This window comes from Nannobrachium achirus (assembly GCF_963921795.1).
Source record: "Nannobrachium achirus genome assembly, chromosome: 12".
Classification (NCBI taxonomy): Eukaryota; Metazoa; Chordata; class Actinopteri; order Myctophiformes; family Myctophidae; genus Nannobrachium; species Nannobrachium achirus.
This window is the reverse complement of record NC_137832.1, coordinates 60,539,945-60,553,353: the sequence shown is the minus strand read 5'-3', so window position 1 is coordinate 60,553,353 and position 13,409 is coordinate 60,539,945. Positions and strand designations below refer to the sequence as shown.

The following is a 13,409-nucleotide window of genomic DNA, read 5'->3' as shown; positions in this document are numbered from 1 at the left end:
ATCTATTATAGTGTATTATAATTATTGGACACTGCTCCTACACATTTTGGCCTAAAATCACGCTGCGACCTGATGGTCGCTTATCTCCCGATTAGGGAGTCTTACTGGTAATCTATTATAGTGTATTATAATTATCATAGTAATACATTAATGCTTTATAGTGTATTATAATCACAGTTATAATCCATTATAGTGTATTATAATTTAGGATGGTTGTAATACAAATTTATTTTGTATTATAATCACAGTTAAAAGGGTCAATTTGTTTCTTACCGATAGGGGTACTTTTGTGTAATGGAAACTTAATATATTTTTATGTGGTGCAGTGTGGTGCAGTGTAGTGTTGTGCTAAAGCTGAAAAGGGGCTTAATGGTCTTTATAAGAAGGCACCAATTCTATGGTGCCCTCCACACTAGGCGCGGTTCCCGTCGGGGCTGCCGCTAGGATCAGCGGTGGCCGCACCACGGTGAGACACAAACACACTTGCTCAGTGATTAAACGCTGCACGGTATTTCACAAAGATGAACACAATCCATCTCTCACCGCCCGCGTACGCATGCACAAACGAGCACGCTCGCGGTGGATTTCAAGGGACCGCGCACGCTCTCCTTGCCGCCCCAAAACTTTGCTGCTCTACTCTCTCTGCGGCTCAGAGGTGGGCAGTGGAGGACAGTTCAGAAAGGAATGGCACGGCAGTAACGGTGGCTTTTATTTCAGCACGCTAACTTCTTCCAGGAAGAGAAAGGCTTTAGTTTCCATTAGCTTGGAAACATCTGTGATGTTATTGCTAGACAGGTTTCAGAACCTGTCCACAGCCCACTTCTGAAACACAGCGCGAGGTGACAGAAATATGCTTCCCTGTTTTAATGAGCATTAGTGTACTATACATCAGGGGTTCCCAAACTTTTTTGTCTCAGAGGAGGGCACCCCATTAATATTTTTTTAATCCGAGGCACCCCTACATTATAATTTTCACTCCCAGCACCTTTTATTTATAGCATATCGTCATTGTCAGGTGGAAACCTTGTATGTCCAAAATCGTTCGTTTTGTATTTATCATCTATAAAATGTACTAAACTAGTGAAAACACAACAGCAGATCTACAAGCACACGCGAGGCATTGTGTGCTTGTAGATCGGCTGTTTTCACTCGTGTTGTGCGACGGTCTTGTATGATGAAGCAGAGCAAAAGACGTACAAATTTGAAACTTGGAGATACGAGGTTTCTGCCCGACAGTGGCGATATTTTAGTGATTATGTTGGGAGGAAAACATTGGGATAATAGCCATTTTGGTTTAATACGTTGTACTTCAAGTTTAAAATTATACTAAATAATATTTTTTCAAGTGTCCAAATAAATTCCAAATATTATCAAATGATCTCGCGGCAAATGATCGCCCCGTCACCCACTTTGAAAACCCCTGCTATACATGAAGATAAGGTTGGAAATGGGTGAAGTGCTCCTTTTTAAGTGGACCATGTCCTGATTGTCCTGTCCTAGGAATGTTTTAAGGGCTTTGAAAGGGTAGGATAAGTACAAAGCAACACGCCATGGTGCAGGGACTCATTATCCCAAAGAACCAATTTCCAAAGTTAATTCCCACACGTACTAATCATCTCTTCGTTGATTTATTGAAAAGATGTCGTCTCGAGGACCTTTCTTAAGACATTCCAACTATAAAGTGACATGGTGCTGAAATACAGCCCATAATTACATGATGGTCCACAGCTGTGTTGGAGGTGTTTCCACAATCACACACGTGCACATGCATTGCCGCACATACTGTACACACGCGTGCACGCACTTGAGAACGTACATTCACCCATTCAATATTCCCTCAGCTATCATTATAACTATTGTGTGTGTGTGTGTGTGTGTGTGTGTGTGTGTGTGTGTGTGTGTGTGTGTGTGTGTGTGTGTGTGTGTGTGTTTTGGGGGTGCAAAGACCAATTTTTGACATGTTTGACACACTTGACAAGATGCCTTTCATTTAAAAAAAAGGCTGAAAAGAAGAATTTCAATAAACAGTAAAAAAAAGAGAGAGAGAGAGAGAAAGACGTTAGTGCTAAAATAGGATTCAGCTGCAGACAGTATTTCTAGCAAGCATTCTAATAGAGAACAGCAATGCATTATGCTGGTGGTTGCAAACCTTGTTTGCATTGCTGCTACACTTGTTACCCAGTAGAAAACATTACCCGAACTGAATTAATTCTTTATCAAAACAAGTTGCCTCTACTAGGAATTTTCTACACGAGGCAACCAGTGGGTTCAAACGTTTTGTGCTCAAGGCCAAGACAAAAACAAAGGACAAGTACAAATCTCAAGGCGTGCTTGTATTCATAGCCGGAAGTCAAAAATAGCTGATTAAAATGTTAAATTAAAAAAAAAGAATAATAATTTAAAGACGTTTGTATATGGCCTAAACGTTCCCCAAATATGGACACCCGATGAAAGGTGGTTAAAATATGTATTTTTAGGGTGCAGATTTTGCCACCGTTTTGGGGAATGGGTGAGCACAAAGTACTGAAGTGAATTAAAAAAATGATTAACTTTTTGTCTAGTTGGATATATTGCAATGTCAATCCATTCCAAGCTCGCCTGGACTGGTCTCACGATTCACCGTTTAGGAATCACTGTAGAATAGTTACAAAACGTTTTAGGATAAAACACGCGGGTCAATTATATTTAGCAGTAGGATGGATTGGGTCCGATAGTGCTTTCTAAAAGTTGCCTCCTGCTCTGGAATTGTGAACTTTCTCAGTATATCAGTGTGAGTTCGGGGGATGTTTCATACAGTATGTGAATGAAGGGCAACTGGACTGGTTACGTTTCGGATAGAAAAACGGTGTTCCGCCATTCTAGTCTTCAAAGTTCTTGCTGTTATGCTGATACGTACTTTACCACAATGACACTTGATGTGGTATAATACACCTCAATTTCCTGTATAACTACTGTCATATTAGGACACCAGAGATCTACAAGCTCTCAATGTGTCTGCAACGCATTGAGATCTTGTAGACAGGCTATAGTTATATGATATTCATTTAGGATTAGAGCATTTGAAGTGGTCAAACTAGCAAAATGTTCAGAAGCATCTTCCATAAAATCTTAATAGTCTTGGACATTTCAGATAAAAGCAAAGGTTAAAGCCTCAGTCTGTGATTTCTTCACCTGTTTGGCAGTATGTAGAACAGCAGAAATAATATTAGGCTAGTAAAACATAATCATTTTTTGTTTACATAGCTGTAGTCAGCTGTCAGTCAGCTCTTTTCCTATTCCTCATTCACATATCTGCTGGTCATGACGTCACACTGTCATACTCCAATCAAAGCTCTCGTTCAGTAGGGGAGGCTCCTTTAAATACGGCTCGCTTTCTCTACCTATGCTTGGTTATGTGAAGCTCGGATACGCGCTGCTAGCCTGCTAGCTGCCTCCCCCACCCCAGCCTCCACCTTTGATCAGTCTGGCTAAGCTCAAATACTTGTGATTACGTCCGTTGATGTAAGCTATGTGTCAATGTATTGCTATTGTTCTGCTATTGTATACCTATGGGAGTCTTGCTTAGCGTTCCCTGATTTTGATTAGCAAGCATGCACAAAATTCAGGGAACACCTCCGAACGCAGAGCCCTTTAACGCCAAGATTAACCTTATTCCATTTATGTAATAAATGGTTAAATCTACTTTGACGTTTCAGTTGCGAGATTTTATTTTTGCTTTAATCCATGCACAAGCAGTTATACAGCAACTTGTGGCCAGAATCTTGTACTCTTTTCCTGTTACAGGATGGAAGAAGGATATGCACTTAGTTGTGTGTTGGCATTGTGTGCATCGACCGCATAATAAATTACCTTCCGGTAAGGGTGACAACAAGTTGACTTGGTTTAGTATAGAGGCAATCTTGAGTGTATCAAACTGTCTTAAGGGGTTCTTCCACTATGATTGGTTCTCCTTGATGTTTCTTTACACAGTTCACCAGCTTGTGGGTCACTGCACTCTGGATTTTTTTTTTCTTTTTCGTTTGGGCTTGAAACTTAGAAAGATAGTTTCTCTTTCACCAGTCACTTGTTTTAGGCACCAAACTCAAAATCAATCAGCCTTAACATGTTTTTGTTGCCTAATTATTTCCTTTTTACTTAGTTTTTTTACGACAAAGGTTCATATTTTAGATTGTAATTAGAGAAAAGAAAAAATTAGTGTTCAAATATTGTCATTCACTGCTTTCCATTGTTTTAGCGATTTTGGTATTTTGATTTCAGTGGGTGGGGGCATGCGTACAAGTGGCTAAATATGTCTTTTTAGACACAATAAGCCGTCAATTTCTGTGTTACTATTTACACCAGCCCCCATAAGTCACATCTGCCCATGAAAAATTGCGGTGCATCTTGGGAATGGGCTTATTGTGTCTAAAAATACATATTTATTATTTAGCCACTTGCATGCATGCCCATGCAAATCAAAAACGTTAAAATCACTAAAAGGATAGAAAGAAGTAAATGAAAACATTTTAACACCCATCTTTTCTTTTCTCTAATGATTATCTAAAATATGAACCTGTGTTGTAAAAAAACAAAGTTGTCCTTTAAAGTTTAAATAATAATAATGTAATGGATTTCGTCGTTGTCGGGTGGAAACCTTAAAAATTTGTTAAACTAGTGAAAACAGCCAATCTACAAGCAATGTGTGCTTGTAGATCTGCTGTTTTCACTACTTTTGTGCGACGGCCTTGTATGATGAAGCAGGGCTTTGCTTTGCGAAAAACATACAAATTTGAAACTTGGAGATACAAGGTTTCTGCCCAACAGTGACGATATGTTACTATACTGTTACATTGGAGTGTTGTTAGGAACCCAGCACTGTCTGTGTTCTCTCTCAGTTCCAGAGGAGAAGTACCTCACGTTAGATGGCTTCCATAAGTTTGCTGTGGACCGCGCCAAGCTGGACATCCGTAGCGTGTGGAGGGCAATACTGGCGTGTGGTTACGACCTCCACTTTGAAAGGTGAGACCACTGCCCTACCTAACCCCCCCCCCCCCCCCAACCCCGGGCCGCTCATATTTAACATTCCTCCTTGACACATGTCGTGATTGTGCGTTGCATGACGTGGGAAATGCCTGTATGTGTTCAGTTGCGTGTGTACACTCCTTAGCAATAATATTTGGTAACACTTTCCATGAAGCCCCTTTCTGCAACTCATCTTAAACATACTTATAATCCATTACAATGAATCTGCTTGTAAAGCTGTATAATTATATTTATATGCACTCATAAGGACTCACGATGCTTTATGACAATAATCATAACACATTATAAAGTATTATTGACTTATGCAGTTGAGTATTGTGACAAGCCACTTTTGTGTGTGTGTGTGTGTGTGCGCGTGCGTGCGTGCATGTGTTTGCCTAGACATGGTCTGCACGTGTGATGTGGGGCTGTGGGCTGTAATTTTGTTCAGTTGCTGTTGGTAGTCATGGTTGCCAGTTCCCACCTGATGTCATGTGGGAGTTCAGACTCATCCAGACCATAATGAATAACTGATAGTTTGCATAACGTCTTCAGGCTAGGACTTAAATCTAAGATGTACAGGTCATCAGACATTGAATTGTCTGCTTTCTTGTATCCTCCGTTGATGATGATGCGACCTCCCACCATGCAACAGACCATCGCACACATCGAACAGGGTCCTTTCCCCTTGGGCACAACCTGCTTCCAGGAAAGGGTCTCTGGACTGAATTTCCTCAGATCATTGAAGCATTGTTTCCCATTCCAGCCAACAAATATGTACAGCTCTCCATTGTAGGCAAAGGCTGAATGAAATGAACGTTCTTCTGTGAGAAGCTGTGCAGAAAGTGTATTCAGCCAGCAGTTGGTCTCTGTGTCAAACACAGTGTTGAGGTTTAAGTTCCCCTGTCTCCCCCTGCCCCCAAATACAAACATCTTTGTTCCGATGATGGTGGCAGAGTGACTGTGGGAAGCAGGTGGTGTAGTTCCTCTGGTGTTAATTAAAGACCAGAGCATTGTGCTGGTGTCCAACTTGTACATGTCATTAGTCCATCTAGTCAGCTGGGTGGTTCCCCCATACACATACATGACCTTCTCCAGGACACAGGCTGAGTGGTAGATCTTTGCTTCTGGAATAGACCCAGAGACATTGGGTTTGAACCAGCTGTGGGTGTCAACATCAAAGGCATAAAGCACATTGCAGTAAGTAGGCCCTCCTCCCCAGATGAAGACAATTTCTTCTACCAGCGCAGCTGTGTGGCCCCAGCCCCCAGAGGGAACCTCAAAGGGACCTTGTCCTCTACCATTTGTCACAGGGGGCAACGTCCTCCAACGCAAAGACACTGTGTTGAAGATGTGGACTTTGTTCAGATAGTTGTTGGTCCCTCCAAATGAGTACAGCTTGTGTCTGACTGCCACAGCAGCATGGTAGCAAGTCTGAGGCCCTCCTTTCAGATCTATTGTCCAGTGAAACATTTCACACAGCAGCACCACCGTGAATCAGTGCAAGAAAATGTACAGGTTCTTAAAGGAAAGTTTATTTAGTCTGAATAGTTGTTGAATGACATTTGGTTTGTTGGACGTTTACCTTTAAGACAAGTACATTGGCTGTGATGACAATGTTGTGATGTCACTGCCTGATGACATTTGGATCCATTCATACTAGTACAGAGCCCTGGTGGATCCCAGTCAACTAAGACCTTTTTTCTGCATGGGCACACTTTTCATGTCCCAAGAATCCATGGGCACACCAAGATAATACGGGGGTGTAAATATCATCACTGTCGGGAAGAAACCTTGTATCTCCAAGTTTCAAATTTGTACGATTCTTCGCAAAGTAAAGCCCTGCTTCATCATACAAGGCTGTCGCACAAAAGTAGTGAAAACAGCAGATCTACAAGCACACGTGCGAGGCGTTGTGTGCTTGTAGATCGTCTGTTTTCACTAGTTTAAATCATTTTAAAAATGATAAATACAATACTGGCTTCAAGCAGTTTCAAGGGGCACATTTGACCCTTCTCAGGGGCACACCAAAGGTCCCCAGGCACAGTGGTTGAGAAACACTGAACTAAGGAGAGTTTCATAGTGAAGTGAAACGTGACCAATCATGGAAAATGGCCCACTTATAGTCTGGTCAAAGTGTCATATGAAGCTCATAACCCCCTAGTGGGCACCGCTCTCCATTCCGACATGCTGCCATTCAGACATTGACTTCTGATTGTCTGAGTGGCAGCACTTCCATAGAGGTTAGGGTTGGGTCAATCCACCAATCCTGCCATGGGTTTTCAAAGTGGGTGAGGTGACGGCAAATTTCACGATTTTACAAAAATTGCAAATCTACAAGCGCTGCGAGCTTGTATATCTGCTATTTCTCAACAGTTAAAGCACACAGTGCCCAGAATTTGGTGCAACACCCCTGCTGAAATGTCCTATAATCTACCTGTGCTCCAGGTGTACCTGCATAGACACTCTCTATCTCCCTGTGCTCCAGGTGTACCTCCATAGACACTCTCTATCTACCTGTGTTCCTGCATAGACACTCTCTATCTCCCTGTGCTCCAGGTGTACCTCCATAGACACTCTCTATCTACCTGTGTTCCTGCATAGACACTCTCTATCTACCTGTAGTCCAGGTGTACCTGCATAGACACTCTCTATCTCCCTGTGCTCCAGGTGTACCTGCATAGACACTCTCTACAGGGTTCCCACGGTCATGAAATTCCTGGAAATATTTTGAAATTAATATTTTTCCAGTACTGGAAAAGTTTTGGAATTGATCAAGGGTCCTGGAAGTTCCTGGAAAAAAATAGATATGCATTGTCTTTGGTTATTGATTTTGTTAATACCTCTGAAATGACAAATTGAACAAATATTTGACAAAAAATTTCAAATATTAGAGGCAGAAATTGTGAAAATAGCCGATCTACATGCTCACAGCGCCTCGCGTTGCGAGGCGTTGTGAGCATGTAGATCTGCTATTTTCACAATAGAACCGTGTTATACAAAATTCCTCAACTCTTAGTGCTCGTCAGGGTGGGGGGTCCCCAGTTAAAACATGATTATTTCGGGGGTCATTTTGTGAGCATGTAGATCTGCTATTTTCACAATAGAACCCGTGTTATACAAAATTCCTCAACTCTTAGTGCTCGTCAGGGTGGGGGGTTCCCAGTTAAAACATGATTATTTCGGGGTCACGGCCTGAAAAGGTTGAGAACCACTGGCATATACTACCTGTCTTTGGGCATTGTGCATAGGGAGTAAGTGACCTGTTATTGAGCTGAATTATTGATATATAGTCCTGGAAATTGGGTTCAATATTCTGGAAAAGTTTTGGAAAAGTTTTGGAAATGAATTGGTAAAAATGGGTGGGAAACCTGTCTCTATCTACCTGTGCTCCAGGTGTACCTGCATAGACACGCGCCACGCCCAGAAGGCCTGCAGGAAGTGGAGCTTGGAGATGGACGTGGCGCTGGTGCAGTACATCAACAGGCTGTGTCGTCACCTGGCCATCACGCCGGCCAGGCTCCACCCCCACGAGGTCTACCTGGACCCCAGCGACGCCGCGGACCCCCGCGTGGCCTCGCTCCTCAGTAAGCAGCAAATCACTCACTGCCCCTCCAGGGCCTCTCGTCTCGCAATTATTACAAAATCGCCTAATCGCAAATACCCTGAGATAATTACTCTTTTGGCATAATCGGCTTAATCGTTACCATGTTAAAAATGTTGATGTGTTTTTAAAATAAAAAAGAAAATGGTACAAATAGCAGATCAAGATCCACTACGCTATTAATATTTTTTTGAAAGTATAAAGTAATTAAATGTAGGGATGCCACCGATCCGATGTTCATATCGGATATCGGCCCCATATCAGCCAAAAAAAAACGTAGATTGGATCGGATCGCACCGAAAATGACCGATCATAAATATGTGCATTTATTTTATTGTACTTATAATTTATACAGTATATCATATTTCATATATAAATATATAAAATATGTGCTATATCGGATCGGTATCTGTATCAGATCGGTAATCGGATCGAAAATGAAAAGCTCTGTGTAACTTTTGTTCACAAAGCCTAAAAGATAGAACCATGTTATACCAAATGTAGTGTAGCACTGTAATATTGGATCATTCCGTCCTTGATAATAAGCAATCCTACTGTTTGAATGCTGTACGCACACATGGAGCAAAAATAATGATAGAATAAAATACAAAGGATTTTTTTTTATTTTTTTTCAACTTCGACTTTCAACTTTCTCTGGTGGGAGTCACCTTGTGTAATGAAGTCGACTCAGTTGACTTGTCGACTTTTTCGTTAATGCCCTACTGTACACTTGTTTACACAGAGTGATTTATGTTTGTGGTGGTGGTGGTGGTGTCTCTTCATAGACGTGCCTGTGGAGAGCCTGCGTCTTCGCTTCGCCCTGCTGCAGTCTCTCAACAACACCCTGGAGAGCTTCTTCCTTCCGCTGGTGGAGCTCAGGCAGACACACACCTATCAGAACAGCATCGCAGCGCTGCTGTGTGAGGCCAAAGGTGAGCAGACACACACCTATCAGAACAGCATCGCAGCGCTGCTGTGTGAGGCCAAAGGTGAGCAGACACACACCTATCAGAACAGCATCGCAGCGCTGCTGTGCGAGGCTAAAGGTGAGCAGACACACACCTATCAGAACAGCATCGCAGCGCTGCTGTGTGAGGCCAAAGGTGAGCAGACACACACCTATCAGAACAGCATCGCAGCGCTGCTGTGCGAGGCTAAAGGTGAGCAGACACACACCTATCAGAACAGCATCGCAGCGCTGCTGTGTGAGGCTAAAGGTGAGCAGACACACACCTATCAGAACAGCATCGCAGCGCTGCTGTGTGAGGCTAAAGGTGAGCGGACACACACCTATCAGAACAGCATCGCAGCGCTGCTGTGTGAGGCTAAAGGTGAGCAGACACACACCTATCAGAACAGCATCGCAGCGCTGCTGTGTGAGGCTAAAGGTGAGCAGACACACACCTATCAGAACAGCATCGCAGCGCTGCTGTGTGAGGCTAAAGGTGAGCAGACACACACCTATCAGAACAGCATCGCAGCGCTGCTGTGTGAGGCCAAAGGTGAGCAGACACACACCTATCAGAACAGCATCGCAGCGCTGCTGTGTGAGGCTAAAGGTGAGCAGACACACACCTATCAGAACAGCATCGCAGCGCTGCTGTGTGAGGCTAAAGGTGAGCGGACACACACCTATCAGAACAGCATCGCAGCGCTGCTGTGTGAGGCTAAAGGTGAGCAGACACACACCTATCAGAACAGCATCGCAGCGCTGCTGTGTGAGGCTAAAGGTGAGCAGACACACACCTATCAGAACAGCATCGCAGCGCTGCTGTGCGAGGCTAAAGGTGAGCGGGGAAAACATCCTCCACACGGTCTCAGCAGCACACATCTACAGTAGAGAGGTCAGAGGGATAATGTGCCCCGATTTGAAAATGGCAACATCTACAGTACAGTAGAAGAAATCTCACAAGGCACCGAAGCCAAGCTTAAAGCTGCAATCCGTGAGATACTGTATGAACATGACTCGACAGGGTGAATGAATGTGCAATCAGCCTGTATCCCACTTAATTTTCATTTTACTTTTAATGTTTTAACCCATTAAGGCCTGAGGCCGAATCTATAATAAATTCTAAATTCTAACAGTTTTCTGAAAAGCTTATGTTGCTAAATATCAGCAGTGCTCAAACTTTCTCATGTCAAGGACCCCCAAAATGTAAACGTATTCGGCCACAGACCCCCTTCTCAAAATATTTTGTGCCAGGGATCAATCATTTGACACAAAATATAACAGAACACATTTCTATTAAATCAATCAATCTTGCTTACGACAAAGAAAACAGTGAGGTCCAATCCAGCTTTCCGTGCAGCTTTGCAGTAAAACAAATGTATTTAGGTCAGGTGGGTGGTTGTGCACTTGGTGCCGCGCTGTGAGCTTATATATCTGCGATTTTTCAATAGCTAAAGTATAAAATAATTAAGTCCCCTCCACCTTGGGCCCTAGTAACTCAGTCCCCCCCCCCCTTGTGACGCCCCTGTCTGCTGCCATGCTTGTTCCCAGGCCTGGTCTACTACGACACCAAGGTGACTGTGATGTGTGTGTGTGTGTGTGTTTCCAGGCCTGGTCTACTACGACACCAAGGTGACTGTGATGTGTGTGTGTGTGTGTGTTTCCAGGCCTGGTCTACTACGACACCAAGGTGACGGTGATGAACCGAGTGCTGAACGCCACTGTGCAGCGGACGGCCGACCACGCAGCCCCGGAGATCACCCTGGACCCTCTGGAGATCGTAGGAGGTCCGCATTTATTCATTTATTTAACCACGAGAGCCCTAGTGTCTAATGGTCAGAAAAAGTACTCACGTTTTTGACTTAAAGAGGTGGTGCCATGACCCCCCCCCCCCCCCCCCTCTAAAACATGATTATCATGTATTATGATTATACTAGGAGGAACATTTTTTCCAAAAAAGTATACAGAAAGAGTTAAAATTGGGTTTTTATGTGGCCACACCCCCAGTTCATTAAGTATGCATGGATGGCATGGTGGGTGGTGACCCAGCTGGTATAGCCACACCCCACAGTGTTGGGTGAATGGCAATTGGGGAGGAGTTGATACTAAGGGTGTCACAGTATCTGTGTTTTTTAACTGACACTTTTGGCCACAAGGTGGCAGCCTCCAAGAGAAAACAAACAAATACTAAGAGAATACATCATTTTTCAAAAAAAACACATCAGGGGGTCTAATGAAGTACTTTCAACCTCCTAGACACATGAAAAACAGAAAAAGTACAAAACTATGGCACCACCTCTTTAAGTAAAAGTATCAAGATACTGCCATGTACTGTAGAAATACTATGTTAACAAATAAAATTGTGTGTGTGTGTGTGTGTGTGTGTGTGTGTGTGTGTGTGTGTGTGTGTGTGTGTGTGTGTGTGTGTGTGTGTGTGTGTGTGTGTGTCTCGCAACTGCACCGCAGGAGAGATTCGATCCTCGGAGAACACATACTTCTGTCAGGCGGCCCGTCAGCTGGCGTGCGTGCCCTCGTCCCAGCTGTGTGTCAAGCTGGCCAGCGGAGGAGACCCCACGTACGCCTTCAATATCCGCTTCACCGGAGAGGAGGTCCACGGCACAAGTCAGTACTGTTATCTCCATGTCACTGCTGCCTTTTGTTGGGACTGTTTTTGCCGTTGTAGATTTTTCGACATGAAATTACTCAAATAAATCATTGAATTTGCTTTGAATTCATGAAAATGTTTGCTTTTTTGGGAATGTTTTTAGCATAAAACTAAGAAATTCTAATCAACTAGAAAGCAAATGTTTAAGAAGTAGTGAAAATAGCCGATCTACAAGCTCACAACGCGGCGCGAAGCGGCGTGTTGTGAGCTTGTAGATCTGCTGTTTTCACTAGTTTGGTTCCCGGGCAAACGTCTTAATTTCTCTTTTGGTCTCGAGCTAAAACGTTTGGGAACCACTGGTTTAGAACGAAACATTGTAGCCTAATAAACTATATTGGTTTCCATTTTTATACAGTATATTTGAATCCTGAAAAGTAACAGTTTTGGACATGAGGTTCCACCCGACAGCAACGATATATATATTATACTGTATATCAGACTGTGATAAACATGTCTCTCCACAGGCGGCTCCTTCAGACACTTCCTATGGCAGGTGTGTAAGGAGCTCCAGAGCTCTGCTCTCTCCCTGCTGCTCCCCTGCCCCAGCGCTGCAGCCAACCGGAACAAGGTAAACCAGCACCCCTCCTTCAGACCCTCATAATAACCCACTAGTCTGCAGCGTGGGACTGTCAGGTGTGTGTGCATGTCATTCTAAAGCCAGTTGTTTCGGGGAGCGCTCGTTTTGGTGTCCTGTCCTGTGTATGTGCAAAGTTTTGGAAATAGAGCACCCACATCCCGACAAAAATTAACAGGTGCTGAACAAAAATATGTACAATGCAGAAGATATATATATATATATATATATATATATATATATATATATATATATATATATATATATATATATATATATATATATATTTTATATATATTATATATTTTATATAAATCTGTGTGGGTCTTCAGGTGTCATCCAAGTCGATCAGACCTGATAGTCTTCATCAGATGAAGACTCACACGTGTCAAAACGTTGTCGCTTAAAATATAATAAAAACCATTTCTACTGGGAGCTACAGAACAGTGTGCGGACTTCCCTTCTTCACCATTGTGCTAAGTCAGATGAATGGAAGGCAGAAGATGGCCTTGAGGCTTGTCCCTTTTATTTGCCACAGGGGTTTAGGGTTGTTATTGTTATTGCTCTGTGTGTGTGTGTGCGTGCGTGCATGCATTCCATCAAGTCCTGCGAAACA

General features: G+C 43.1%; 1 protein-coding gene across 1 annotated transcript in view; it reads left to right on the top strand.

The window, feature by feature from the left end:
• hectd4 (HECT domain E3 ubiquitin protein ligase 4) overlaps positions 1-13,409 on the top strand; it is a 146,197-nt gene that overhangs the window by 118,371 nt on the left and 14,417 nt on the right. Inside the window, exons 69-74 of the mRNA XM_080739231.1 lie at positions 4,875-4,998; positions 8,398-8,588; positions 9,391-9,537; positions 11,222-11,341; positions 12,021-12,176; positions 12,684-12,787. Coding sequence (XP_080595357.1) covers positions 4,875-4,998; positions 8,398-8,588; positions 9,391-9,537; positions 11,222-11,341; positions 12,021-12,176; positions 12,684-12,787 — 842 coding nt within the window. The remainder of the gene's footprint in view (positions 1-4,874; positions 4,999-8,397; positions 8,589-9,390; positions 9,538-11,221; positions 11,342-12,020; positions 12,177-12,683; positions 12,788-13,409) is intronic.